Source organism: Mastigoproctus giganteus, chromosome 3 (assembly GCF_048544385.1).
Source record: "Mastigoproctus giganteus isolate SK-2022 chromosome 3, ASM4854438v1, whole genome shotgun sequence".
Classification (NCBI taxonomy): Eukaryota; Metazoa; Arthropoda; class Arachnida; order Uropygi; family Thelyphonidae; genus Mastigoproctus; species Mastigoproctus giganteus.
In genome coordinates this window covers 180,724,082-180,750,628 of record NC_143577.1, presented here as the reverse complement: position 1 = coordinate 180,750,628, position 26,547 = coordinate 180,724,082, and the positions used below count along the sequence as shown (strand labels likewise).

The window sequence follows — 26,547 nt, the reverse complement described above, 5'->3', positions numbered from 1 at the left end:
TCATTTCATAAGCCTCCAAAGCTGTTTTCCAAAGTTTATAACAAAATTTGATGCAATCTTGCTGTTCCTTAACGTCAGGCATCTCACTTGGCAACAAGAACTGCACACTCAGCAGAAACACACTTAAACACCAAATGTGCAAAAGCACAATTGTCCAATTAACACTCCAAGCGGTCGGAGTGTTAATAGGACAATCCAGAAACCTTTGGCTTGCACATTGCATGACAGCATCATTGGATTCAGGGGCCCTGGAGATATGCAAATATAACTCTCATTAGCACAGATGGATCAAAGGGTAAATTGGGTATTCACAGACCTGAAAGCCTGACTTCTCTGGATGGGAAAATAATAGCATTAATGGTTAAATAAGTAATGTAGGATCATCTGAATAATCTGATTGGCTACTATGATGAAATGGATGCAAATAATAATTTTGATATCATATACTTAGATTTCAGCAAAGCATTTGATACTGTCCTCTAAGCCCCTCAGTTCACAAAACTTGGTGATGGTCTCTTCTCCAATGGATCCCCTCTCATTACAAGTATTCTCAGACTAGAATAATATGATATCACAGGAATGTGAAACAGGATGATCTGAGAATTTATACTCTTTTTTTTTTTTTGGTTAGATTCCTGTTTCAAATCTTCTGATCCTGATTTTTGCTCCAATTGTGTCAGTGATATTATTTTTGTAGGGGTGAAATCCTTTATTCTGCATTCCAACCATAAAATCTAATCCTTTATCTAAACCTTGGTTTGCCAATATGCTAAGGCCATTCAATATAAGAATGGCAGCACACTGAAAATGGCTGGTATCCAAATCTTCAGCTTAATTTTCTGCCTACACTAAAGCTCAAAACAACTGCAAAAAACAATCAATCAATGCAAACTAAATTTTGAACAGTCTAAGAGAAAAAAGCTTGTTTCTTGTACGAATGATAGTTAAGCATTATGGTCTATTGCTAAATCTTTTGACTGCAACTTCTGTTGTAAACTGATGCTTTTATTGCATCCTCAGCAAAAGACAAAGCTAAATTACTGGCATCTTACTTTTTTACTAAGTCTTGTATTGATGACCTTGGTAAACCAATTCCAATATTCAATATACTCCATTCAATGCTTCTCATCAGTCTTCTGGCAGAAGGATGTTAGAAACATTCTGAACAATCTTGATGCTAGGAAAGCCTCAAATCCTGATAGCAGTTCTCCACTTGTTCTTACAACCTGTTCTCTTGTTCAGTATCACCTTTTAACACTTCAAGTCCATTGTTTTTCCTTCTGCTTGGTTATGGCTCATAACCATCCAGTTCCTAATAAGTGTGCCAGAACCCTCCCCTGTCCAATTACACTGGCCAACATGGTTTGTAGCTCTGCTACAAACCATGTTGGCCAGTGTTCAATCAATTTTTATACGTAGAATTTGAAAATTATTCTTAAAATTTCACATCTGTTGAATTAGCTGCATATAATAATAATTTGCTTGTGCTCACAGATGGCAGTAATGCTGGGGAGGGTTAACATGTTCAATCTTGTCTGTTAGCCTTTTGGTAATTCCAATGTGGGCACACAGTTTTCTGAAGAGTGCAGACAGGCACAGCAAGGTAGGCTTGTAACATCCTTTTCATGATTTATTAAACACTGTAGAAATAGAGTGGTATCAATTTCACTGTAGAAGGCAATTGTAAAGCTGTACTTGGAATACAGTGTCCAAGTTTACATACCATAGAGAACAAAAAGATAAAGCTTTTTAAAGGGGTTAAAAATACGGGAAATCCACCTGGTGAGATCTGTAAAAGGCATGAGAAAGGACTGAACACGTGGGCTACAGAGCCTGGCCACCATGCACCTTCGAGGGGCTTCATTGAGGTCTACAAGACTCCAAGAGAGGGCAGTAAAATGAATGAATGCAAAATTTCCACCATTATAAATGAATCCAGAACTAGAAGCCATAACTTCAAATTACATTCAAAGAGAAAGAGAATTAGACAGCACTGTAGGAAATTTTCTTTTAGTTGGAGGAATAAGTTACCTCTGTGGGTAGTTGAGGCTTACAAGCTTGGGGAAATTTAAAGATTAACTGGATGTGTTTCCCTCCTTACATAGGAGAGAATGGAAACATAGGGTGTTTATTTTCGTTTTATCTAAAACTTCCCTACACTAAGAACAATCTGATTCATTTTCTTCTTTCTATACACATACGAAAAACTCGTTATCTCTATTCTTTGATCTCTTAGCCAGTGTTTTCTCATAACCAGAATTGGCCTCCCTAACCTTATCTTTGGTACTATTACAGATAAACTTGTAGCTGTTGTAGGCTTCAGTACTTTTCATTACTTTGTTTGTTATTTGGTTTTTAGGAGCATTAGCAGCCAAGGCCATATGCTCTGGGGATATGCAGTGGTCATTCCCTGACCTTTCCGCATCCTCCGTATTTGGTGGTCATGGGCTTGAACCCCGGTCTAATCAAGAAACATGTGCTACACACTGCTGCTCCTGTCCACCTGGCTACGGAGGCACGTGCCATCATTGCTTTGTATGCTATTTTCATGATATCTTTTTCTGCTCTAGTAGAAGGGCCAGCTTCGTATTCATCAGTCTTAGCATCTTCCTCATGCTATTCATTAATGGCTTCTATGATTATTGCTTTAAAGGTATTCCATGATTCTAATGTATTCGTCCTTCCTCTGCAATCCACCCAATTACCATATTTTCAGGGCTTATAAGACGCAGTTTTTTTTTGCGAAGAAATACTCGGAAAATCACCCTGTGTCTTATATGGTCAATGTCAGATTAGGCCTAAAGACTACCGGCAATGCATTTTCGATGATGCAGTGCCGGTAAACTGAGTTCTGAAACTTCCTTTTGAAATTCACACCAATTTTACTTAAGATTTATCTGTTGAAATATATTTTTAACAATTATCAGTGGTTAAAATCTATGGCAACAATACATACCAGTAATATTTTTTTCGTGGAAAATTTGTTGAAATATGCGTGATATGAATCTCACAATGAGACGTAAGTAAAAACTTGTTTCATTTTCCCATGTGTTTGCTTCCTCTATAATATGATCTCACGCTTTTATGGTATTCCTCTATGATCTCGCGCTTTTATGGTTTGTCTTAGGGTGAGTAAGAATTTCTGTTATGTTACTTCTGTCAACTTTTTTCAGAAACAAACATTTCATTATTGGTTAAACATTTACCCAAGTGTATACCATTATTTTGAGAAAAATATATTACCATATTTAATTTTATTATTATTGTTTTCTCCAAAATATTATTTTTATTATTTTGGAGAAATATTTATTTTTTTTTCCAAAATATATGGCCAAAACTAGGGTGCGTCTTATAAGCCGGAATATACGGTAATAGATGCCCTGTAGCACCTTAAATTGTCATAGTCCCCTTTTCTGAAATTAATGCATGCATTTATCTTTAACTATGTAACATCTTTCTTCATCTTCTAATGATTGCATGATCACTACCTGCCAATCATTCCTGTATTTTAAGCCCTGTGATGTCATCTGATTTGTGAATAATGAAAAGGTCAAGAATACTCTTACCCAGGGCATTTTCTCTACCATGCCGGTGCAAATAATCCTCATTTAATTTATTTAAAAATTCTGTGCCCCGTGGTGAGTTTCATTTAGGGGCAGAATGAAATCACCCATATAAAATATTCACATGCTTGCCCATTCCATTTGCGTGTAAAGATTCTCGTCATAATCTTCACAATCTTCTTGTCTGTAGATTACTCCCACTCTCATTATACCTTTGCTTCCAACTAATTCACACCACACAGATTCTATGCTGGCAGGTGTAACTTCTGACTCAGCAAAAGCTCTTTTCACACTCAGGCTACTCTTGATAAAAAGCATGACCCCATCATCCCTTATATCTTTCCTAAATACATTATACATACCACTGCATTGCCATTTAGACTTTAAAATTTCTAAATTTAAATTCTGTCTAATCAACTGATTTTTTTCTCAATGTCCTCAGTTTAGTCTAAAAACATCACCGGTATACTTCTAAAACAAATGTAAACTGATTTTATTTGAAGGAAAAAACAAAACACAATTATTATACGTGATGGCTGCTTTTCCACAGGTGCATTCAGCTGTCTCGAACAGTTAACTGTACAAAAAAAAAAGGGCAGTTGTGTGTTGTCTCCTCTTGCAAATAAAACAAAAAATAATTCCATTCAAAAGAATTAATAATAAAAAAAAAGGATAAATGAAACAGGAATGGACGTTCTGATGCTTAACTTTTAAGATGGTACATCAAGTAATAATTTAAACGATATAGGGAGTATAGTTTTCAAAGTACAGTCTGTCCTGGTATAGCACGATAGTTGTGTTTCTAGAAACTCTCGTGCAATGCAAAATCGTGAAATATAAACAACAGGCCCTATGGAAAAAGTGGGGTTAGGTGCCGACCACCCAAGATTGAACACACATTTGGAACCAAAACATTACCAAACACAATAAATAATCGGGTAATTTTAATCGTTATAAAATACTTACGTATTTTATAACGATTAAAATACGTAATAAAAAATATAATATATTTTTTATTATAATATAATAAAAAATAAATATTTTAGTATATTATAATAAAGTATTTTTAGTATTTTATTCGTAAAAAAATTTTTAAATAAAATAGTCGTAATAAAATATGTATTTTATAATACGTAAGTATAAATTATAATACGTAAGTCGTAATAAAATGCTTACGTATTTTATTACGACTATTACGTAATAAAATATCGCTAATGCTTTTGCTTCTATCGTAAGCAAACTTGTTTTTTGTTTGATTTTCTATCCAAACAGATGACATCCGTTCCATCCCTTCCAATTCTTGTGCCTTAATCTAATGGATTTTAATTACACTTTTAGTTGTTCCCGCTATGAAAGTTGTTTTTATTTTATCCGCATTCTTTGTAATTCTCAGCGTTGCCTCATTTAGGTCTGCAGCACGTGCAATATCACACGGTCTTTCATTTCGCTCAAAGCGTTTCACAATTTCATATTTTTTTCTCTATCGACAGAGGCGGACTGGCCATAAGCCTTACCCGGGAAATCCCGGTGGGCCGGAGGCCGGTGTGATTTTGGCCATAAACCGTAGTATGAGGCCACTATAAATTTTCCCGGGTAAGAATTTTTGATCCAGTCCGCCTTTGTTTATCGATATTGCTTTTTTTTTTTTTTTTTTCTCTGAATCTGCAGTGTCTTCACCAGGACGCTTCCTTTTCACACCTTTTAAGTATTTTACTAATTTTTAGGGAATAAAGCACAATTACAAAATGAGGAGGCACGCTTGATACACATAAAGCTGCGCGCGGGTAGCAACTGAATAAACAACACCGTAAAGGCCGAGATACACTATTAACACCCCACATTTTACTAAAACACATTTCTGGGGGTTACTACCATAAAACAATAAAAACAATTTCCAGTTTTGTTTCTGCTAGTGGAATCTGTTATAAACTGGTAGTAAACTCCATCTAATTGCATTTGCGATTATACCGATAGCTGGAATTGTGTTGGTTTTTACGTTATTATGGTGAAATGTGTTTCCCCTTCACTGATATAAAACACATAAATACATTTTCAGAATCTTCTTCATTCCTATCGTGTTGCGTTCTGTTGGGGTGATTCCGCGTTCGACTGCCATTTCTTGTAAACACAAAGGCGAATCGTGCATAAGCGAATTCGGTTCGTGTTATATAAGATAACGTTCCCCTATTTATAAATCGTGTATGATCGAATTCGTGTAATGTAAACACGTGTTATACGAGGACCGACTGTACAGCAGACACTCGATTTACCGTGATTGGATTAACTGGGACACTTGACTCCAAATTAAAAAAAAAAAAAAAAAAAATCAGAAATCATAAAATTCAAGTATTAACTAGAATAGGTATAAACATGTTTTGCAAGTCATAAATAAGCAAGAAGAAGCAGCATTATAAGTAGTCACTGGGAGATTAGTGTGCCTATTATCTTACAACCCCTGTTGTCTTCACACCTGCCACTTAAAAAAGAGACCAAATGTTTAGTTTTAGTGAGTCGCATCGATTGTTGTGTTCCGCTGCACCGCAAAAGGGCAAATTTTGTTTCCTTATTTATGTCAGGGACGTCAGAATTTTTTTTTTATAGTAACTATTTTTTTTTTTTTTTTTTTTTTGTTTTTGTTTAGAAATCATGAAAATGATAGGCAAACACAAGAGTTGTGTATTGTAGTTTTAAATGTTTTTCACCAACCTTATGTAGAAAGGTTGGTGAAAAACAACATAAGGTTGTTTTTCATAAGGTTGGTGAAAAAAAAACATTTAAAACTACAATACGAAATACCCAACCTCAGAGGTCTGTTTGAAGAATAAGAGAATCTTGAAATTATTCAAAAGTTTGAAAACTGTTAATTCTCTAATGAACCATTATAATGTTGTTGGTGACTAAACCATATGCGACATTGTAAAAAAATAAACGGAAGCTATTAGATTTAAAATCGACATCGTAAAAAATAAAGGGAAGCATTGTATTGGACACACACAGGTAGTGCATGATAAGTTTTTTAATTTTTTTTTATCTATCGCCATACTTTTTTTATGTAGGTTGCTGAACATTTTCCGATACAGTAAGTCACCAACTTATGTAGCTTCAGACTTACGTTACGTTATTTATATATATATTTTTATATGACTGAAGATTTCAGTGAAGGGGACATACATTTCAACATAATAACATAAAACCCACAGAAATCCAGATATCGGTATTATCACAAATGCAATAGGATCGAGTTTACTACCCATTTATAATAGATTGCACTAACAGAAGAGCCCAATAATCTGGAAAGTGCAAATTGTTTTGTTTTATGACAGTGACCTCCAGAAATGAGCTTTAGTAAAAACTCACTATTATCACCCTACGCAAGCGAGCTCGCGTAAGGTGAAAATAGTGAGTTTTCGCTTAAATCCTGTGAAGTTCTTTTCAGAAAATTTAATTTTGACTGTTATGATGGTGCCAACTAAGAGAATAAGTGACAGCAGTACTAGTAAATCTATCAAGAAAAGGAAAAGCCATCAAGTTGGATCAGAAAATTAAAATAATAAGGATGTATGAAAATGCCCAAACATTAACAAGTATTGCGCAGAATTCAGATTTGTCAGTGGCAACGATGAACACAATAAAGGAGAAAGACATAATATGCGAAGTGGTTAAGCGATCGACATCAATGAAGTCAACTATAATAACCAGAGCTACGAAATACATGTTAGTTTTTACATTACAATAACATGTGTTTTTTATTTCCTTTTTTTATGTACCACTCTGGCTACTTCACCGATTTCCCCAAATAAAGTTTTTAATTGAACTAATTAAAAATATATAACTAATTTTCTTCATTTTTCTAAGGATATTACATAGTTTTTGTAATTTTGGCATATCAAGGATATAGTAGCAATATTTTATTAGTCATTCCCGAGTTACGTAAAACTCTACTATTGCAAGAAGTCCTGGAACGTATCTCTTACATATGTCGGAGACTGTATTTTTGGATTAACCAGGAAATCGATTATCCGGGAATTTTTTTTTACCATCTAGCCTGGAAAATCGAGAGTCTACTGTAAGCGAAAACCACAGTACAAAATAAAGAGTCAATGTCAATTTGAATATGGGGGTTATCAGTTTCAATGCCCCATGAATTGTCATGTTCTTGCAGGGCAAATACCTTGCAATACAGAATTTTATACAAATATGGAACATATTGACTGTTTAACTGGTATAGCAAAATCTAGAATACACAATGATACATGGTAGAAGCATAAAATTTACATATCACATTGTTGGTCAAGCTACATAACAGAATGAAAAGCACAGTGAAATTCATTTAGAAGTATGACTTCTTGGCATTTATTCTCATACACTTTGTAAATATGTGTGGAAGAATGCTTTCCAAAAATAATTTATGCAAGATGGTATTACTATATAAAAAAAAAAAAAAAAAAAAAAAAAAAAAAAAAGTTACCAAAATGCTAGAGCTAGGGCAACATCAATATTTTCTTGAAAGACATCCTCAGAGGCTGGGCTGCAAATATCACATACCACTGTGTTGTTTTATGCTAACTGGAATCATAATGCATAAAAAGGATACAAATGTGTACAGAATTTGTAACATTGGCATCAGCATATGATGCAAGAAAGCAAGCTTACGCAGCTTCATCAAAAAAAAAAGAAAGAAAGAAAACTTCCCATTTTAGCCATCCATTTGCTCCAAAAGTTTGTCCAGTTCTTCCTTGAATTTACTTAAATTATCAACTTCCACAACAGATGGAAGTTTGTTCCAGCAATCAACTACCCACTGGCTAAAGGCAAATTTCCACACATCTATTCTACAAGTCTTTCCTCAATTTGAGTTTATGCCCCCTCAGGTTTGTAATCTGAGCAAGAGGAAGAATTCCATCAGCATTGAGACTGCTCAATCATTCAAGGCATTATACACCTCGATCAGATCACCTTGCAGGTGCCTAGTGTCGAGATGCTGCAATTTGCAGAACTTAAGCCTTTCTTGGTACGAGCCCCTTTGTTCCCCTTCTCTGTACCGTTTTAGCAACTCTACATCCTTCCTAAATGAGGCCTCTAGACCTGCACACAGTACTCTAGGTGTGGCCTGACCATTGCCTTGTACAACGGGATAATCACCTCCCTGTCCCTGCTAGCAAAATTCTTAGATATCACTGACAAGACTTCATGACCTGTCCTGACAGAGCCTGTCTGCACTGCTCAGCAAAATTCATATTTGATTGCACAATTACATCCAAGTCTTTTTCACTTTCTACTTCCCTGAGTGTAGTACCACACAGTTGGTACATTTCTCTTCGGTTATTCCTACCGATATGCAGTACTTTGCATTTCTCAATGATAAACTTCAGTTGCCACTTCTCAGCCCCTTTGCCCAACTTGTGTAGATCCAGTTGGGGTAGCATACTGTCTTTACTGTCATTAACAACCCTGCCAACCTTTGTATCATCTGCAAACTTGGACATTAATCCGCATATACTTTCATTAATATCATTGATAAATATACAAAATAATAATGGACCAAACACTGAAGTCTGGGGGGGCCTCACTACAGTAAAATCTTGTTAATACAAACTCTGTTTATACAAAGTACTCATTTATATTAAGTACACATCATTCCCCTGAAAAAGGATAGGCTTTTCTATGTAAATATATTCGTTTATTACAAAATTCGGTTAATATGTATTACAAAGTTCGTTTTCACCCTGTGAGAAGTAAATATTGTTATTTCGTAAGTTTAATACAAATGTTAGCACAGCCGTCTGATTGCCCCTATTATTGCCTCTGGCCACCTGGTTCCCTTTCCCCCGAATGGCACTGACTTGTTAGAAATTACTTTTGTGTAAACAAAACCATGTTTATAGCAGCTACAACATAAGTGCATTCCGAAAAACATCATGTTAAATTAACAAAAGAATAAAAGTTTTTCTAAGTTGTTTACATACACTCCCTCGTGCTCTCCATGGGATTAAGGTCAGTTGCAATTGTTACGCCATTTCAAAGAATCTTTTGCTACAGTATACAGTAATCTATTTTTTTTTTTTTTTGCCATTTTATCTGAGCTGATGTCTTTTTCGGAACTTGTGTCTTTAAATTAATTTAAAGTTTGTTTATATTAAATACATCTAGTAGTGTTATGGTTACAAAAAGTAAACTGACGGAATTGAGCCTGGAAATTAAACTGAAAATTATACAAGAGGCTGATAGGATTGAACTTAGCAAAACAGACATTGCAAAGGAATACAACATCCCTTTACCAACTTCATGTACAATACTGAAAAAAACCTTGGAGAACTCCGTGACACTGGAGCAACAATAAAAAAAAACAGGAAACGAATTCCTGGTTCAAGAGACAAGGAGCTTGAAACAAAACATTGAGTGGTACCAACAAATGTGTGCATCTAATTTTCCAATATCAGGTCCGATTTTGCAAGAAAAGGCAAATTATCTTGCTCAGCAACATGGAATTAGCAACTTCAAATGCAGCAGTGGCTGGCTCCAAAGGTTTAATGATAGGAATAACTTTGTTTCGCGAAATATTTGTGGTGACTCTGGATTAGTCGACAAGGAAAAGGCTAAGTTCTGTACGGTACATTCTTGAAAAATATGAGGCAAAGGATATTTTTAATCTTGATGAGACAGGTTTATTTTATAATTTGCTGCCAAACAAAACATTTGCTGTTCGAAGAGAGCCTTGTCATGGTGGAAAATTAAGTAAACAAAGACTCACTATTCTGTTATGCTGCAGTTCAAATGGCAATACAAAACTATGCCCATTGGTGATTGGCAAATTTTCCAAGCCAAGATGTCTTAAAGAAGTTAACCAACTTCCCTGTGATTGTGTGGCCAATAGAAGTGCTTGGCTTATGGTCAAAATTTTTCAGTCTTCATTATCAAAAGTGGACAGAAGAATGGCTTCAGAAAAAAGCGGGAACATTTTGATGATCATAGATCGTTGTACAGCACATTCTGCTGAGACACTTAAGTTGACAAATATACAGCTGTTGTTTTTAACTTCCATTACCATTCGTAGCCGAGTGGTCAGGAGCGGGAGTGTAGTAGCACACGCTCTTTGAGCAGACTGGCGATCAATAAAATAAACAACAGGACTGCTAAATACAGTTGATCTGCCAACCTGCACTGGACCAGCGTGGAAGATTATGGTCCATTTCCCTCATGAATTGTTGAGAAGGCTTCCATCCTGCAGTGGGTGATAATGGCTGCAGTTTACTTTTTTTTTACCATCAGTTTTATGCAGCCACTGAATCAAGGCATTATTTATAACCAACAAGGAGCATGTAGAGCATGCCTTATAAGGTACTTGATCCTCAACATGGGAGGAAGGGAGGGAACAATTTGCAGCTAAATTGGTACCTTGGATGCTATCTGTAATCTTGTTATTGCTTGGGACAGTATTGCATCAAGTGTAATAATCAACTGCTCAAGAAAGAGTGACTTTGGAGAGAATATCATTGAAAAACATGGTCCAGCAGACTAATGTGTTAGCAACATTGGGGAACTTGAAGGAGCTATGGATTTTGTTGGCAAATTTGAAGAGTTTGTGAAGGTACTTGTAGTTCCTAACACAGCAATGCAACACCAGAAGAGCTAGCTGCTAAGCACCTAGCAAAACGATGATGTTTTTGTTACCAGCGATAGTGAAAGTGAAGAAGCGCACGCACACACACACCACCCAACCATCTAAAAAAGATGCCCAAAATGCATTGAGCATATTAGAGAAATGTGTTGGCTTGCAGTAACATTCATAAAGAAACAACTATTGCATTTTATAATGTATGTGCTGTAGTTAAAAATGCATGTAGTACAAAAACTTTGCAAACAATATTGGATTCTTTCTTTAAATTAGGTTAATTTATCAAAAGGTTAGTATATCTATCAAAAAGATTGTTTATATTAAGATTAATTCATTTACTGTGATACTAAAATATTACGTCAAGCTTAATATCAAGCATAATGTCCAAGTTTGCAGACGATACAAAGGTTGGCAGGGTTGTTAAGGACACTACTGACAGTATGCTGCTGAAACAGGATCTGGACAGGTTGAGCAGATGGACTGAGAGGTGGCAAATGTAAAGTACTACATATGGGAAACAGTAACCCCAGAGTAGCATATCAACTCTGTGGTACTACACTGACAGTGGTAGAGAATGAAAAGGACCTGGGGGTAATTGTGCAGGCAGATATGAAGTTTTCTGAGCAGTGCAGACGAGCTGCAAGAGTAGCTCATGGTGTCTTGTCAATAACATACAGGAATTTTTTTAGCAGGGATAAGGAGGTGATTATTCCCTTATATAAGGCAATGGTCAGGCCACACCTTGAGTACTGTATACAGGTCTGGAAGAATCATTTCAAGAAGGATGTAGAGCTGCTGGAATGAGTACAGAAAAGGGCAACAAGATTAGTGAATGGAACAAAGGGTTGCTCTTACGAAGAAAGGCTTAAGTTTTGCAAATTACAGTGTTTGGAGACTAGGCACCGGTGAGGTGATCTGATCGAGGTGTATAAAGCTTTGAATGGTTTGAACATGCTCAATGCTGATGGGATTCTTCTCTTGCTCAGAATAATCACCTGAGAGGGCATAAATTCAAATTGAGGAAAGACAGATGTAGGTTAGATGTGCGGAAATTAGCCAGCAGGTAGTTGGTTGGCGGAACAGACTTCCATCCCTTGTTGTGGAAGTTGATAGTCTAAATAAATTTAAGGCTCAGCTGGACAGGTATTTCGAACGAATGGAGGGGTGAAATGGGAGTGGTTTTTTTTTTTTTTTTTTTTTTTGGCTGATGCTGCATAAGCTTGCTTTCTTGCATCATATGCCTCTACTAATGCTAATGTATACATCAAAATATATACTGCACAATATTTTCATTTCTGTTAATTGCTTTTCTCAGTTTATCTTACAAATAAAATCTTTAAAAAGTGTTAATCCTACTGTATTGTTAGACAAGGAGTTTGTTTTTATTATTTTTTTTATTTTAATTATTTTATTTTATTAATTTAAAATTTATTTTTGATATTATTATTGTTTATTATTTTTCTTAGATATATAGTATTGTGACAAAAAAAAATAAAAAAAATAATAAAGATAAAATTTTGACACTTTTGGGGGACCTCATTACTACAAACCTCGTTATTACAAAATGTGAAAATTTAGGTCCCCTGAACTTTGTATTAACGTGATTCTACTGTAATAACAAGGGTCCACGAAAAGCAGTGTTCATTGATAACCACTTTCTGTATTCTTCCCTCAACCATCCCTTTATCCATTATAGCAACTTGTCCTTAATGCCATACTGCTTCAATCTGTACAGTGTTCAACAAAGAAGTCCATTTTCCTGTCTCGTTCGAGTAGCAATGTCCTGGAAGCTTCTTCTTCCACATGTGGATCAAGCACATGCAGATCTGGAGGCTCATTTGAAAGAACAAACTGTCATTATCATTTGTTTGTACAAGGTTTGCATGAAGGTGATAATACAAAATTCTTGGAGTTTCATAATTTTCTGTTACTCAAGGCAGAAGAAAATCAGTTTCCTTGGCAATATCTTGTGGACTGACGACCTGCACGTTACCAACAGTTACTTCCCATTAAAATATCTGACCAGTTAAGAAGTGGTGTATATATTGTAACCTGACATCTGCAGTTCCAGCACAATGGCACCCACTGCACAAAACCGTTGCAGTAAAACAATGGATATGATTAATATGTGTAAAGCAAATGTGTAGAAAACACTCATTTCAATTCAGATGATCTTAAAAAGGTGAATGTAATGCATGTGCCAAAATTAATCACATTGTTGTAAAGAATGTTTGTTACAAGCTTCTACTGTGGCAGAGGGAGGACATACAGTTTATGAATAACATTTAAAGCATATACTGGCTCTCATTCAAAACTACATCTACAGTCTCTCATACAAATAATGTAGAACGTTGTAAAGTATTTGTGTGGTGCTTATTTGCTGCTTTGTTATAAGTTTAAAATATTTGAATCTGCCACTGTTGTTAATAATTACATTAACTTGCACTTGTGATAACTGATCTTTGATAAAAAAAAAATTGGCTAAAATTGCAAAGTTAACAATCAAAATATCCATTCCCATTTCATTCATCCCTCTTTTTTAATTTCTTCATAATTAATTTATTAACATTTTTTCCTTCTTTAAACTTCTATTTTCAAAAAAAATTGCTGCTTCCTTGTGTGCAGTTGATTCTGCTGCAAGAATCAACTGCACACATCATTATGCCTTTTAACTGAAACCCTGTATACACAAAGTGCTTCGATTAAAAAGGCACCAAGGGCGCCTTGCTTATTTTTAAGTTTAGGCTATTTTGTTGTTTGGATCTTTTGTCTTGAATTTTGCATGAAATTTTTGGATTAGATGTTACAATTGGACTACGTATTTCAAATATCTAAATTAAAATTATACCTAACAAACTGCTTTTTGCTCAAAGGAAAAGTTGTTCCCCATCATTGGGTTTTTTTGTCTAAAAACATCATGAGGGTACTTCTAAAATGAAAGTAATTTTATTTCAAGGAAAAAATAACTTAACATTTGTAGTGTGAACAGATGATACACAAATTGTCCTCCATAGTCATATGTAAAACATAACTGTATTCTGTTAAACTGAGAGCTGAAGAGCAAACAATACATACAACCCTTTTACGTGTTTCAATTAAAAATCAGTTATTTAAATACAACTGGGTTTATGCTCAACTTATCTTTGCTACACCAATAACATTTTTAGACTAAACTGATGATGGGAAACAGCCTTCTAATCGAGAATAATAAGTTGATTGGGAAAAATGTAAATTTAGAAACTGTAAAATTTAAACAGTAATACTTACTCCCATTTTAAAAAATTCAAAAATGTCAGCAAAAAAAAAAAAAAAAAAAAAAAGAAAGTCCATATGACAAAAATAGCCTAAAACTAAAAATAAGCAAAAATTTATTTTTAGATTTAAGCTACTTAAAAAAGCACCACGGTTTATGTCTGTTACTTCTTCCCAAGCCTGAAAATGCAGGTTTCGAACCCAAACAATGTGAAAATTTATAATTTAAGTGCAGGAAAATCACTTCCAGAGGTCAGTACTTTTGAAATATTAAATTAAGAAATAATATTTGTACTAATTGCTCTTATCTTTTAATGTTGAATATGTTATTAATAAGTTACAAATATTCAGCAATTTCTATTTAATGCCGTGTTTTACATTGATATAACTTTACGTAGGAAATAATAAAAGTAATATACGATATAAGTTATGTTTTGTTTTTTTATGCAATTGAGATTGCATAATGGTACTATATTATATTAAACATAACTAGAGGGTGATTTATATATGGGGTAACTTGAGAGGCTGATTTCTCAGGCAATGGAGTTGAAAAAGTGCATATAAATGTTCGGTTCCAAATGATTAGAGCCGTGGCTGTTTGAATTCTAGGATGGTCTTGATTTATTTTTATTTATGTACCGTCCGTGTGTACAGATTACAGTGTTTGGTATATTGCATACCAAACACTAATCTGTTTCATTCACCTTCACATCGTTAACCCCAGGGGTTCACATCTGGTGAGTGCGGACTTGGCCCACCCAAGGTCCTGAGCTGGATATCATCATTCTTCTTTGCCTTGGTGATTTCCTTCTCTCTCTCTCTCTCTCTCTCTCTCTCTCTCTCTCTCTCTCTCTCTCTCTCTCTCTCTCGGGGTAGTTCAGAAATTTATTTATTTTTTTGGCTTGTGCAGCATAAGCCTCAGGCTTCCTTGCACAATATGGCTAATAATAATAATAATACTACCAGCTGTTTTTCTGGAGATAGTAAATATAAATCCCAGTGACTTTCAATTGAAAAACCGCGCGTGTGTGTGTGACAGTGTGTTTTGCCCAGTGCAGCAAAAGTCGTGGCTTCCATGCACCATATAGCTAATCACAATGTTTTATTTTTAACTGCAGGGACCAGTTAATTTTGTAAATTTTTTGTGGTAGCATATGGATTCAAACTCAATGTGCATAACAGTGGTTACACATTTGCTATCTCCAGAAAAATAACCATCTTGTAATCTTTGTAAGATAATAAAATACACTTTTAATTATGATGCATAATATAAGTAATCAGAAGCTTACCTGAACCTTTCCTGTCCTGCTGTATCCCATATCTGGAGCTTCACTGACCTACCTCCCACATTTACCACTTTGGACCCAAATTCCACACCAATGGTATGATTGGATTCTGCTTTGACTGCAGAAAATAAAACCCTATTGTAAGAATTATGTTTGAGGCAGGAGAAGGGAACAATTATATACCTACAACTAAATGATAAAAAAAAAAAAAAAAAAAAATATATATATATATATATCTCAATTACTTCAGGTTAGCATAACAGTAATCAAGTTCAAATGTGGACTGGCAGTGCTTGCATTAGACATGTCAGGGAGGACCTGACATCTATCTCTCGTAAGTCAATTAGTTATTGGTTCAGTGCTAATGGCTGAACTTAACTTCCTAAACACAAACTTTTACATGAACAGTTTCAGAAATTTCAGTAAACAATTATTGTTTACTTGGAATAATACATTCAAAGCATCTTTCAGGTCCCATGTGACTATTTACTATTTTTCCCCCCCATGAAACACATATTTCACTGAAATTAACCCCAGGTCCTTCTCATTCTCCACTTTTTTTTTTTTTGTTAGTTGTTGGCGCATCGGCTTCTGTGGCCATAATACACCTCCCAAAGTTTTTGCATTTTACTCTGATCCAAGGTGGGATTCGAACCCGCAACCTTTGGGTTGCCAGGCAGGCACTTTACCCACTACCCTGAGTGTAGTACCACCCAGTTGGTATATTACTGTGGAGTTACTGCAGTGGCGAGCTGTGAATATTTTAACAATGGGCTCGCACCTTTGCCGACTTTTTGATGTGAAACATCCTTTGGGGGGGGATATCTACAGAGTAAATCTGATTGGTCACGGAAGTGACATCATCTGCGGCATCTGCCAGAGGCGCTTCCCACACTCACACCACTAGTCTGTGCTGTGAGTGTGGAGCACTGACTAGTAGTAAGATTAGAGCGTTTGATGCATTTTTCGTGACCAGTACAATACCTCGAGTTCTAACCTCTTAGAATCTTTGAATAGTATGACGTCACAATCATACTTCCTGCAGTAAGTATAATTGCAAGTATTTGTCATATTGACTGCAACAATACAAAGATTTGTCAACAATTTCTTTTTTTCGTCTCGCATTTTTGCATATGCAGCTGTTACACATTGTTTCAAAGTAATAAATTGGGGTACCTCAATTGACGCTGTTTTCAGAGACATTTAGATATGTTGCAGTAGCAAGTACACGTCTCTTAATTTAATTATCATAAATCCATTGTATATTGTCTTCCAGAAATTATGTTGTTGTTGTTATTATTATTTGGTTTTCAGGAGAATTAGCAACTAAGGCCATATTGCTCCGAGGATATGCGGTGGTCATTCCCTGACCTTTCTGCATCCTCCGTATTTGGTGGTCACAGGCTCGAACCCCGGTCTAATCACGAAGCGTGTGCTACGCACTGCCGCTCCTGCCCACGGAGGCGCCTCCCAGAAATTATGGAAATTTGTGAATGACCAATAAAATATTTACAATACAAAAGCTCTTATTTCATAATGAATATATAAAAATCAAAATATCTAAAAGAAACGCGAAGGATGTTTCACATAAAACCATCTACGGCACGTGCCCGTCAGATGCACAACTTTTTTATTCTTTTTTTTTTAAAACCAGGGAAATATAATGGATACATTTTTTCGTGATAAAATTTTAATATTGCGAATAAAAAATAACATGAAATATTTCCGATATCACAAAACATTCCACAATAAAAAAAATATTACATAAAAAACAAACTATTCTAGAAAAGGTACACAAAATTCACAGATTACATGAAAAAAAAATTATTACACAAAAATTTATTCTAAAAATTGCCATACAATTTACTTTTTCATTAATATTTGTTGTCGAGCTTTGCTCAATAGCTGAGCAATGATTACAGAGGAATGATTTGACATAATGATTCGGATCAAATTGAAGCAATGGTTTTCCATTTAGATGTATGATCATCATAATCTGCAGCGTGTTTAATTGTCAACATTATTCATTCATTCACACAATATTATTCATTGCACTGAAAGCTTCAGCTTCAGCACTGCAAATCGCAATGGTTTCAGAGATATTTCTGGCCTTCTTAATTGAAAAGGAATTTCACTCAGTTTTTAAGATAAACTGTCTTCGACAAAATCTCTAAAATCATTAATTTTTATTTCATATTTTATCAGAAAACAAATTTCTTATTTGGTTTTCGCCTTCTTGCCATGGAGATGAAAGTTCTTTCGTATTCCACAATTTCCGGTAGCATATGTTTAAAATTTCTTTCAATGGTATCCATATTTTCTTTATTTAATTTAAAATCACTCTGATACATTAATAACTTATCCTTTAAGGATAAAACAATGCATTTAATAACTTGTCACGAGGTAATTTTTTAAATGTGTTCTTTCTTTCGATTCCTTCAAATTCTTCCCACTTCAACATGCTCTCAATTTTAGCTTCATAATTTCCTTCAGAATTTTTCAAATTATTAATAGCATTGATAGTTCGAATAATTAATTTATACTTTTATCACAGTGAATCTGTAAAGCTTCTGAAAGGTAAGAGAGCTCCTGCAGGATGTCTATGATTAGTGCTAAAGGTTAAGAAATTCCAGATTTAAAAGTCGATTTAATAATCCGGAATATTTAACTTCTGATTCAAAATGTTTGCACAATGCAAGTTAATTCCCTTAACCTGCAATTGCCATCCGCAAGCTACAAGCTGCTCATCGTAGCCCAAACACACGACTGATCTTTATAGTTTCCACATCAAGTTCTTTAGCAAACATCCTTAATTCACGCTGGTTTTTTGGAGATTGATATAATGCATACTGTTTTTTTTTTTTTTTTTTTATTATTGCCTGCATGCCATTATATTTTATAACATTTTATACACAGTGAAAGCCTCGACAAAATTTCAAAATCTGCCAACATTTCATCTTCGTAAAGTTCATATAATACCTTAGTTGTCTCAATTCTCCCCCCCCCCTACATTGCTACTGTCACTAGTTCTTTGAATATGTGCAAAATGTTGGAATCGCAGGGATATACAGCTACCGTGACCATGTAAACATAGACAGGAGAAATTCACTGGAAAGCATGGATCACTCACTTCTCTGAAAAACATAACTTCTTGTGGAGTAAAGGGGAACCACAACACAGGTTGACCAGAGGCTATTATCTGTGTCGGGAATCTTCATAATTATCTGACATACTGACTAGTGTGACTTCTTGGTATGTGACTGCTTAGTTTTAGGGGCACCACTAACAAAGTGAAATGGTAATTCCTTTCACCCTTAAATCGCACTTTCTAATTGCCTAAAGACCAGAGGTGAGGACAATGCATATAAAGTTCTCTCGTAATCCGTTCGTTATACAGAAATTTTCTTTGTTCAATGGAAACTATTTTAAATGAAATTAACAAGAGGAATTTTTAAAAATTCGCTATAAAGAAGTTGGTTAAACAGAGGTCCAAACTTAATTAAATCAAAAATGAAGCAATTTTAAAATACATAACTGAGTGATTGCACCCCGGTCTCCCCACTGTAGTTATGGCTTTGGATACTCAATAATTGCATCCAGGATTGCATTTGTAAAATAAATGATTGTCTCAACAATGGACTAGCAAATTTTCAAAGAAAAAAAACAACAACAATGGGCTCTCATGAGCCCATGCAAGCCCACTATAGCTCACCACTGGGTTACTGCTAATCATATGCAGTACTTTTGTCAATGTTGAAGTTCAGTTGCCACCTCTCAGTCCATCTGCTCAACTTTTCCAGATCCTGTTTGAGTAGCAATACTATCATTACTGTCATTAACAAGTCTGCCAATCTTCGTATCATCTGCAAACTTGGATATTCACCCTGACATACCTTCATCAATATCATTAAAACATATACAAAACAACAATGGGCCCAACACCAAACAAACCCAAGGGACACCACTAATAACATTAGTACACGTAGAGCCATATCCATTGATTACCACTCTGTGTTCTCTCACTCAACCATCCTTTTATCCATTGTAGCAACTTGCCCTTAAGACCTGTACACAGTACTCAGGGTATGGCCTGACAATTGCCTTATACAAAGGTATAATCACCTCCTTGTCTCTGTTAGCAATATTTCTATATATCATTGACAAAACACCATGACCTGTTCTGGCAGCCCAATCAGCACTGCTCAGAGAACTTCATATCTGACTGCACAATTACCCCCAGGTCTTTTTCATTCTCCACCTCCCTGAGTGTAGTACCACACTGTTGGTACGTTCCTCTGGGGTTACTTCTACCCATATGCAGTACTTTGCATTTGTCAATATTAAACTTTAGTTGCCACTTCTCAGCCCATCTACCTAACTTTTCCAGATCCTGTTGTAGTAGCATACTGTCTTTACTATCATTAACAACCCTGTCAATCTTTGTATCATCTGCAAAATTGGACATTAAGCTTGATTACCTTCATTGATATCATTAATAAATACACAAAAGAACAATGAGCCCAGCACCGAACCCTGGGGGACTCCATAGTCCACATAGAGCAGTGTTCATTTATTACCCCACTTTGCCTTTTTCCACTCAACCATCCCTTTATCCACTGCAGCAACTTGCCCTTAATGCCATACTGCTCCAATTTGTTCAGCAGTCTTCCATGTGTAACAGTTAGTTGTAATAGTTTTATGCACTGCTGAAAAAAGTTTTCCTGAAATCCAAGTATATGATATCAAAATTATTTTTTGCATCCAGTTCCTTTGTGACCATGTCATAGTATCCAATCAAATTGGTCAGACAAGACTTCCCCTTAACAAACCCATGCTGTGTTTGAATTATTACTGCTGTCTTGTATAGATGATCCTGCAATGCTTCTTTACCCAGTGACTCCACTGTTTTCCCTGGAACAGAAGTCAAATTGGAGATAGATTTGCACATCTCCAGTCCATGGGGACTTCCCCTTAGTCCAAGGATGCTCTCATAATTATGGCTAAGGGTTTGCTTACCTCCTTTAATATAACTAGATAGGTCCTATCTACCCCAGGCGTCTTTCTTATGTTTAACTTAAGCAATTTCTCCTCCACTTCGATCTCAGTTATTACAAAATCATTTAGCTCCCTGCCAGAGTTTAATAAGCTTCTGGCCTCAACTTTCATACAGACTTCCTCATGTGTGAATATAGATGCAAAATACTCATTTAGTTTGGCAGCTATCTGAGAATGATCTTCTAGAGTCAAACCATTGATACAAAGTGAACCAATCTGATTCATCCCTTCCTTTTAGAGTTTATATAAATAAAGAACTCTGCTGTTTTTCTTTGCATCCTTTGCCAAAGATTTCTCATAATTGCCTTCGCTTGCCTAACCGGCTTTGTGACTTGATTACAGACTAGCTTGTATCTATCATAGGCTTTCTATGTCGCCTGACAATTTATGTGTATCCCATGCATTTTGCTTCTCTGCATTAGTTCATCTGATATCCATTAAGCCTAAAACTAGAACAGTATTTCTTAGTTGGAACAAAAAGCCTAGTAGCTTCCAAAATTACTTCCTTGAATGCTTCCCATTTAAAATTTGATGTTGGTAACATCATCAGTTGGTACCACTGTATAGAACTGAAAAACTGTCTGAGACCACTGTAGTCACCTTTAATACTTAAGCCAAAACCCTTCCCTTTACCACTGATGGTAATTATATCTTTAAGTAAATCCCACATCAGTACACTGTGATTAGTGCCTCCTAGTGGTTCCTTTATCTGTAAATTCTTAATGCATGAAATGCATTAATTTATGCACTGCTGAAAATCAGATCAAAAGTGTTACTCCCTCATTTTGCTGTATAGCATGTTAGAGAGGCATTATTGGAGTTCATGAGTGTTTTCGCTATTTAAACAAAAAAAAAAAAAAAAAACATTATACTGATTTCTTGATACGTTTTTAAGGTTAAGTTTCCTAACCTGAGCCTAAAGGATAGGTTAGGAAAAAAGGAAAGGTTTCTTTATTTTTTTGTCATATTTCAAAACCTAACCTTAAAGGTTAGGTTAGGAAATAAGAGTAAAAGAGAGAAAGACTCTTTATATATATATCATAACGTCAATGAATCACTTAATGCTATGATATTATCATCTGTCACGCCTACGTGTCATTCAATATATCATTCTCAACTCCTACTGCCGATAACATGCACCATCTGTTTACTGGGAATGCAAGAAGAAACTGGTAGCAGCAAACCAGTTTTTCTGGTTAGTTTCCCCTTAGTTTGCTGTGGTTCTTGTGTCGGCTTTCTTTAACTTTACCAAAAAAAGCAAAACTTTTTTTCCACAAAAAAAAAAAAAAAAAATGCATCTGTCGGTGATGTGCAACAGTTTCTGTTATGATCAAGGGTTGTTATTGTTATTTGGTTTTTAGGAGCATTAGCAACTAAGGCCATATTGCTCCAGGATATGCGGTGGTCATTCCCTTGACCTTTCTGCATCCTCCGTATTTGGTGGTGACTGGCTCGAACCTCGGTCTAATCAAGAAGCGTGTGCTACGCACTGCTGCTCCTTCCCACCAGGCTACGGAGGCGCCTATGATCAAGGGTGAAACCACTATTAAGAACAAAAGGTTTAAGAACAATATCAGCCACCACAGCACCTTAATATTCTAAATTTCATCATCTGACTTATTCTGATAACACTTGCATGTGAACTCAGATAAATTATCTACATAATTTTTTTTATTAGAAATTATGAATTTTTAAATTATGAACTATATTGCAATTTTCTATCTACTTAAACTTGCCTTCTCTCCCCTGCAAGCATAACAGACTCAGTTCTAAAACCTGGATGGATGGTGAGCTTGTGTGTAAACTACCATATTCTGTGATGTGGCTGCTCAACATGTCAAACATAACAGAACAAACAAAATTATGTTCTGGGTATGTACACATTAATTCTTTAAATTCTTATTTATACTCTGATACAGCTTCAAGGTTGCTATGTGTATATTTTTTTATCCTTGGACTTAAAAGTAAATTATGTTCAAAAAAGACTCGTTACTTGAAACTAATCTCCCATAGAAACAATGAAATAATAGGGGATTACACAGAGGGTTAAAGGGCAACTTGTCTAACCAACCTGATTGGATACTATGATGCAGTAAGAAAGGAACTGGATACAAATAATTTTGATGTCACATTCTTAGATTTCAGAAAAGCTTTTTATACTGCTGCATAAGACTTGTAAAAAAAAAAATAAATAAATAAAAAAATGATTCCCGAATGGACTATTCCAGCAGTTTTTACCCTTGGATCTTTTTCATACTCTACTGGGTGGTACCAAAATTCACTACCTGAATTTGATACTAACCAGATAGTACATTATTCTGATAGTGCTGCTATCCAAATGCAAAAGTCAATTGCCATATTCCAGCCAATCTGTTGTTTATTTAGATCCTCTTGAAGGAGGATTGCCTAATTACTATCATTAACCACAGTACTTAATATTGTATCATTAGCAAACTTAGATTTCAAACTTGAAATACTAAAATCAATATAAATAATGAATATTAAAAACAGTAAAGTGTGTTCATGTCTAATGGCACCAGGAGTTAGCATTAGCATAGGTATATGATGCAAGAAAGCAAGCTTATGCAGCATCAGCCAAAAAAAAAAAAAAAAAAAAAACCCTCCTATTTCACCTCTCCATTCGATCCAAATCCTGTCCAGCTCAGCCTTAAATTTAAATTTATTTAGGCTATTAGCTTCCACAACAAAAGATGGAAGCCTGTTCCACCAATCAACTACTCGCTGGCTAAAGGAAAATTTCCGCACATCTATTCTACAACTATATTTCCTCAATTTGAAACTGTGCCCCCTCAGGTTCTTAGTCTGAGCAAGAGGAAGAATCCCATCAACATTTAGCTTGCTCAACCCATTCAAGGCCTTATACACCTCAATCAGATCACCTCGCAGGCACCTACTCTCCAGGTTCTGCAATTTGCAGAACCTAAGCCTTTCTTGGTAAGAACACCCTTTTGTTCCCATCACCAATCTTGTTGTCCTTTGTACTCATTCTAGCAACTCTACATCCTTCCTAAAATGAGGCCTCCAGATCTGTACACAGTACTCTAGGTGTGGCCTGACCACTGCTTTGTATAATGGGATAATCACCATTCTGTCCCTGCTAGCAAAATTCCTATATATCATTGACAAGACTCCATGATCTGTCCTGGCAGCCCGTCTGCTCTGCTCAGCGAACTCCATGCTTGACTGCACAATTACCCCCAGGTCTTTTTCACTTTCCACTTCCCTGAGTTTCCCCATCTCTGCATAATATACGTTGTCACGTGAAACAGTACACTGTTGAGGCCAGCAGAGATTTAAAAGTGTGGGTTTTGAGAGGTGGTGTTGTGTACCGTTGTTCATCTGGGCATTTAGCCATTGGGCCTCCCCAATGGGACCCACTGTTGCCCACATTTTTCCTAGTGGAGACAGATCAGGTACCCGGTAGCTCTATACTTTGGCAGGCCCTGCCAACTAGTTTCCGTTTTCAGTGGCTAGGGCCTATAAAAAAAAAAAAAAAAAAAAACTATCATGGGGTTGAACACTAGAATTAGAAAGGCCAAAAAAAAAAAAAAAATAAATAAATAAAATAAAATTGAGAATGCAATTTAGTTTGGACGTAGCTAGATTTTGCAGTGTGGGACTACTGCTAGCATATAGGTAGAGTGGGGAGGAGGCTGAAGACTAGGAATGAAAGGCAGAAGTATGGCGACAATAGAGAAGGTGACTCCAGGTGGTCAGTGAGGCAGGCCCATGCCCCACTGACGGTTTTGCAGTAGAGCTGTGAGAGTCAGTTGAGTTAGGTCTAGTGATGTCACAGTTCTCAGGGCAGTTAGATACTCTCCGGAAGGAAAAGTGCCCGCTTGATTTCAGGTCTCGCTTGGGAGTAGGTCCTGTCCAAGGTTGCTGTTGTCCGATGCAGTGGAGTTTTTTCATCTGGCCATTTGTGTCTTAGTCCTCCACTGTGTGAACTTACGTTCACTGAGGTGAGAGTTTTGCAGGGGCCCGTCAGTTGGAGGTCATTGGTGAGTGTCAGTTTGTTGGAACTCTGGGATGGTGAAGAGGTAGTTTTTTCCATGGTTATGTGATCGGAGGCCTGCATAGTAGTTCAAGATGGTTGATAGGTAGGCTGTTGTTTGGAGAGAGATTTTCATGGAGTTTACAGCGGTGGGTCTGCACCACATGAAGAGTTCCTGCGCAAAGTAGGTAAGAGCTTTATAATGGTCTCCGAGAAATGAGAGCGAGAAATGAGTATTCGTGATGAAGATGCAGCAGAGGTCCTCATATAACGGACAGGGACAATCGTACATAACATGACCTTATGTCTCATCCTTCACCACAGCTGCAAGCCGGGGAGTCCACGATGTGGAATGAGGACAGCTTTGCATTGAAGGAGCCATGCCCCGTGAGTAGGAAGGTGGTGAACAAGCCAGGTGATAGTCATTGTTGTTGCCTTGGGTATACTAATCTCATGTCGGGAATGAACTTTCTCATTATATAGTTCCTTTGGTAGAGTCTGCCCATCTTGCCTACCATGCTTGTAGGTGGGCTGTGAGCCATTGTTTCTCCATGCTTTTGCTATTATTAGGTTCTGTCGTGAATCCTATGCAGGTTTTAGATGTTCCTTTTGATAAGTGTTACAGTAAACTGCAGCAAATGATTTGCTCACCATATAGCACGCTCTAAGCTGTGAAAAGGAACGTTTGTTGCAGAGTGTCTAGTTTTCTTCTGTTTATGGCAGTGGTTTCCTTATTGAACCAGAGGCCCACGGAGTATGAGGCAGCAGGGATGAAAGCTGCCCTGCAGAAGAGGGACAGCATCCTCTTCTTTAACCCCCCCAGTCCTTTCAGGTTACTCTAGAGATCATGGCAGAGTATTTCCTGATTTTGTTTAATAAATAGTCGACATGTGGGGAGAATGAAAAGGTTTCTGTCTAACACAAGTCTGAGATATTTCAATTCCGTTGTCAGTTTTACAGCGGTCCCTTGTATTTTTATCTGTGGGGATCTCTGCACATTGAGTGAGCCCTTTAAGAGGATTGATGAAGTCTTCACGGGTGATATTTGCTGATAATTTAGGCTTGCCCATCGTTGTAGCGTGTCTATGGCCTGATTTGCCATGGCCTCCAGTTGGGCCCTGCTAGTGGCCTCGAGTAGGTGCACATTGTCTGAGTAGGCAAGGGCATCAACTCCATTGAGGTTTTGGTTAAGAAAGCCATCCAGGATCAGTCTCCACAGGAGCGGTCCAAGAACTGAACCTTGCAGGCACCTTTGGTGTATAGTATGGATTGCTTACAATGATTCTTCGGTTGGAGAGATATGCCTGTATGCTTTCATCCTTTAAACCACCCTTGTCAAAAGGAGATACACTGTGCATGTTCAATGGCTTATGACAACCACAATATTACTATTAGTGGAAAAACAAGGTAAGGAAACAAGCCAATACATCATCATCCTTCTCTATTACTGACTCTACCAACTTACAAAACACCAGATGGGATTCTTACTCTTGCTCAGACTACACAATGAGGGGGCATAAATTCAAACCAAGAAAGGATAGTTGGAGAATATATATGTAGAAGTTTGCCTTTAACCAGCAAATGGTTAACTGCTGGAACAAACTTACATCTGTTGTTGTGGAAATGGATAACTTAAATAAATTCAAGAACTAGACAAACTATTGGATAGAATGAATAAGTGAAATGGAAGGTGTCGCGTTTTTTTTTTTGCTGATGCTGTATTTGCTTTCTTGTATCATTTATCACTACTAATAAAAAGGT

The 26,547-nt window shown here is 36.3% G+C and overlaps 1 protein-coding gene across 3 annotated transcripts in view; it reads right to left on the bottom strand.

The window, feature by feature from the left end:
* The window catches only part of Rab4 (RAS oncogene family member Rab4), a 212,200-nt gene that overhangs the window by 49,500 nt on the left and 136,153 nt on the right, over positions 1 to 26,547 (bottom strand). For all 3 annotated transcript variants that reach the window (XM_090370777.1, XM_090370778.1, XM_090370779.1), the window contains one exon: positions 15,720 to 15,834. In XM_090370777.1, coding sequence (XP_090226903.1) covers positions 15,720 to 15,834 — 115 coding nt within the window. The remainder of the gene's footprint in view (positions 1 to 15,719; positions 15,835 to 26,547) is intronic.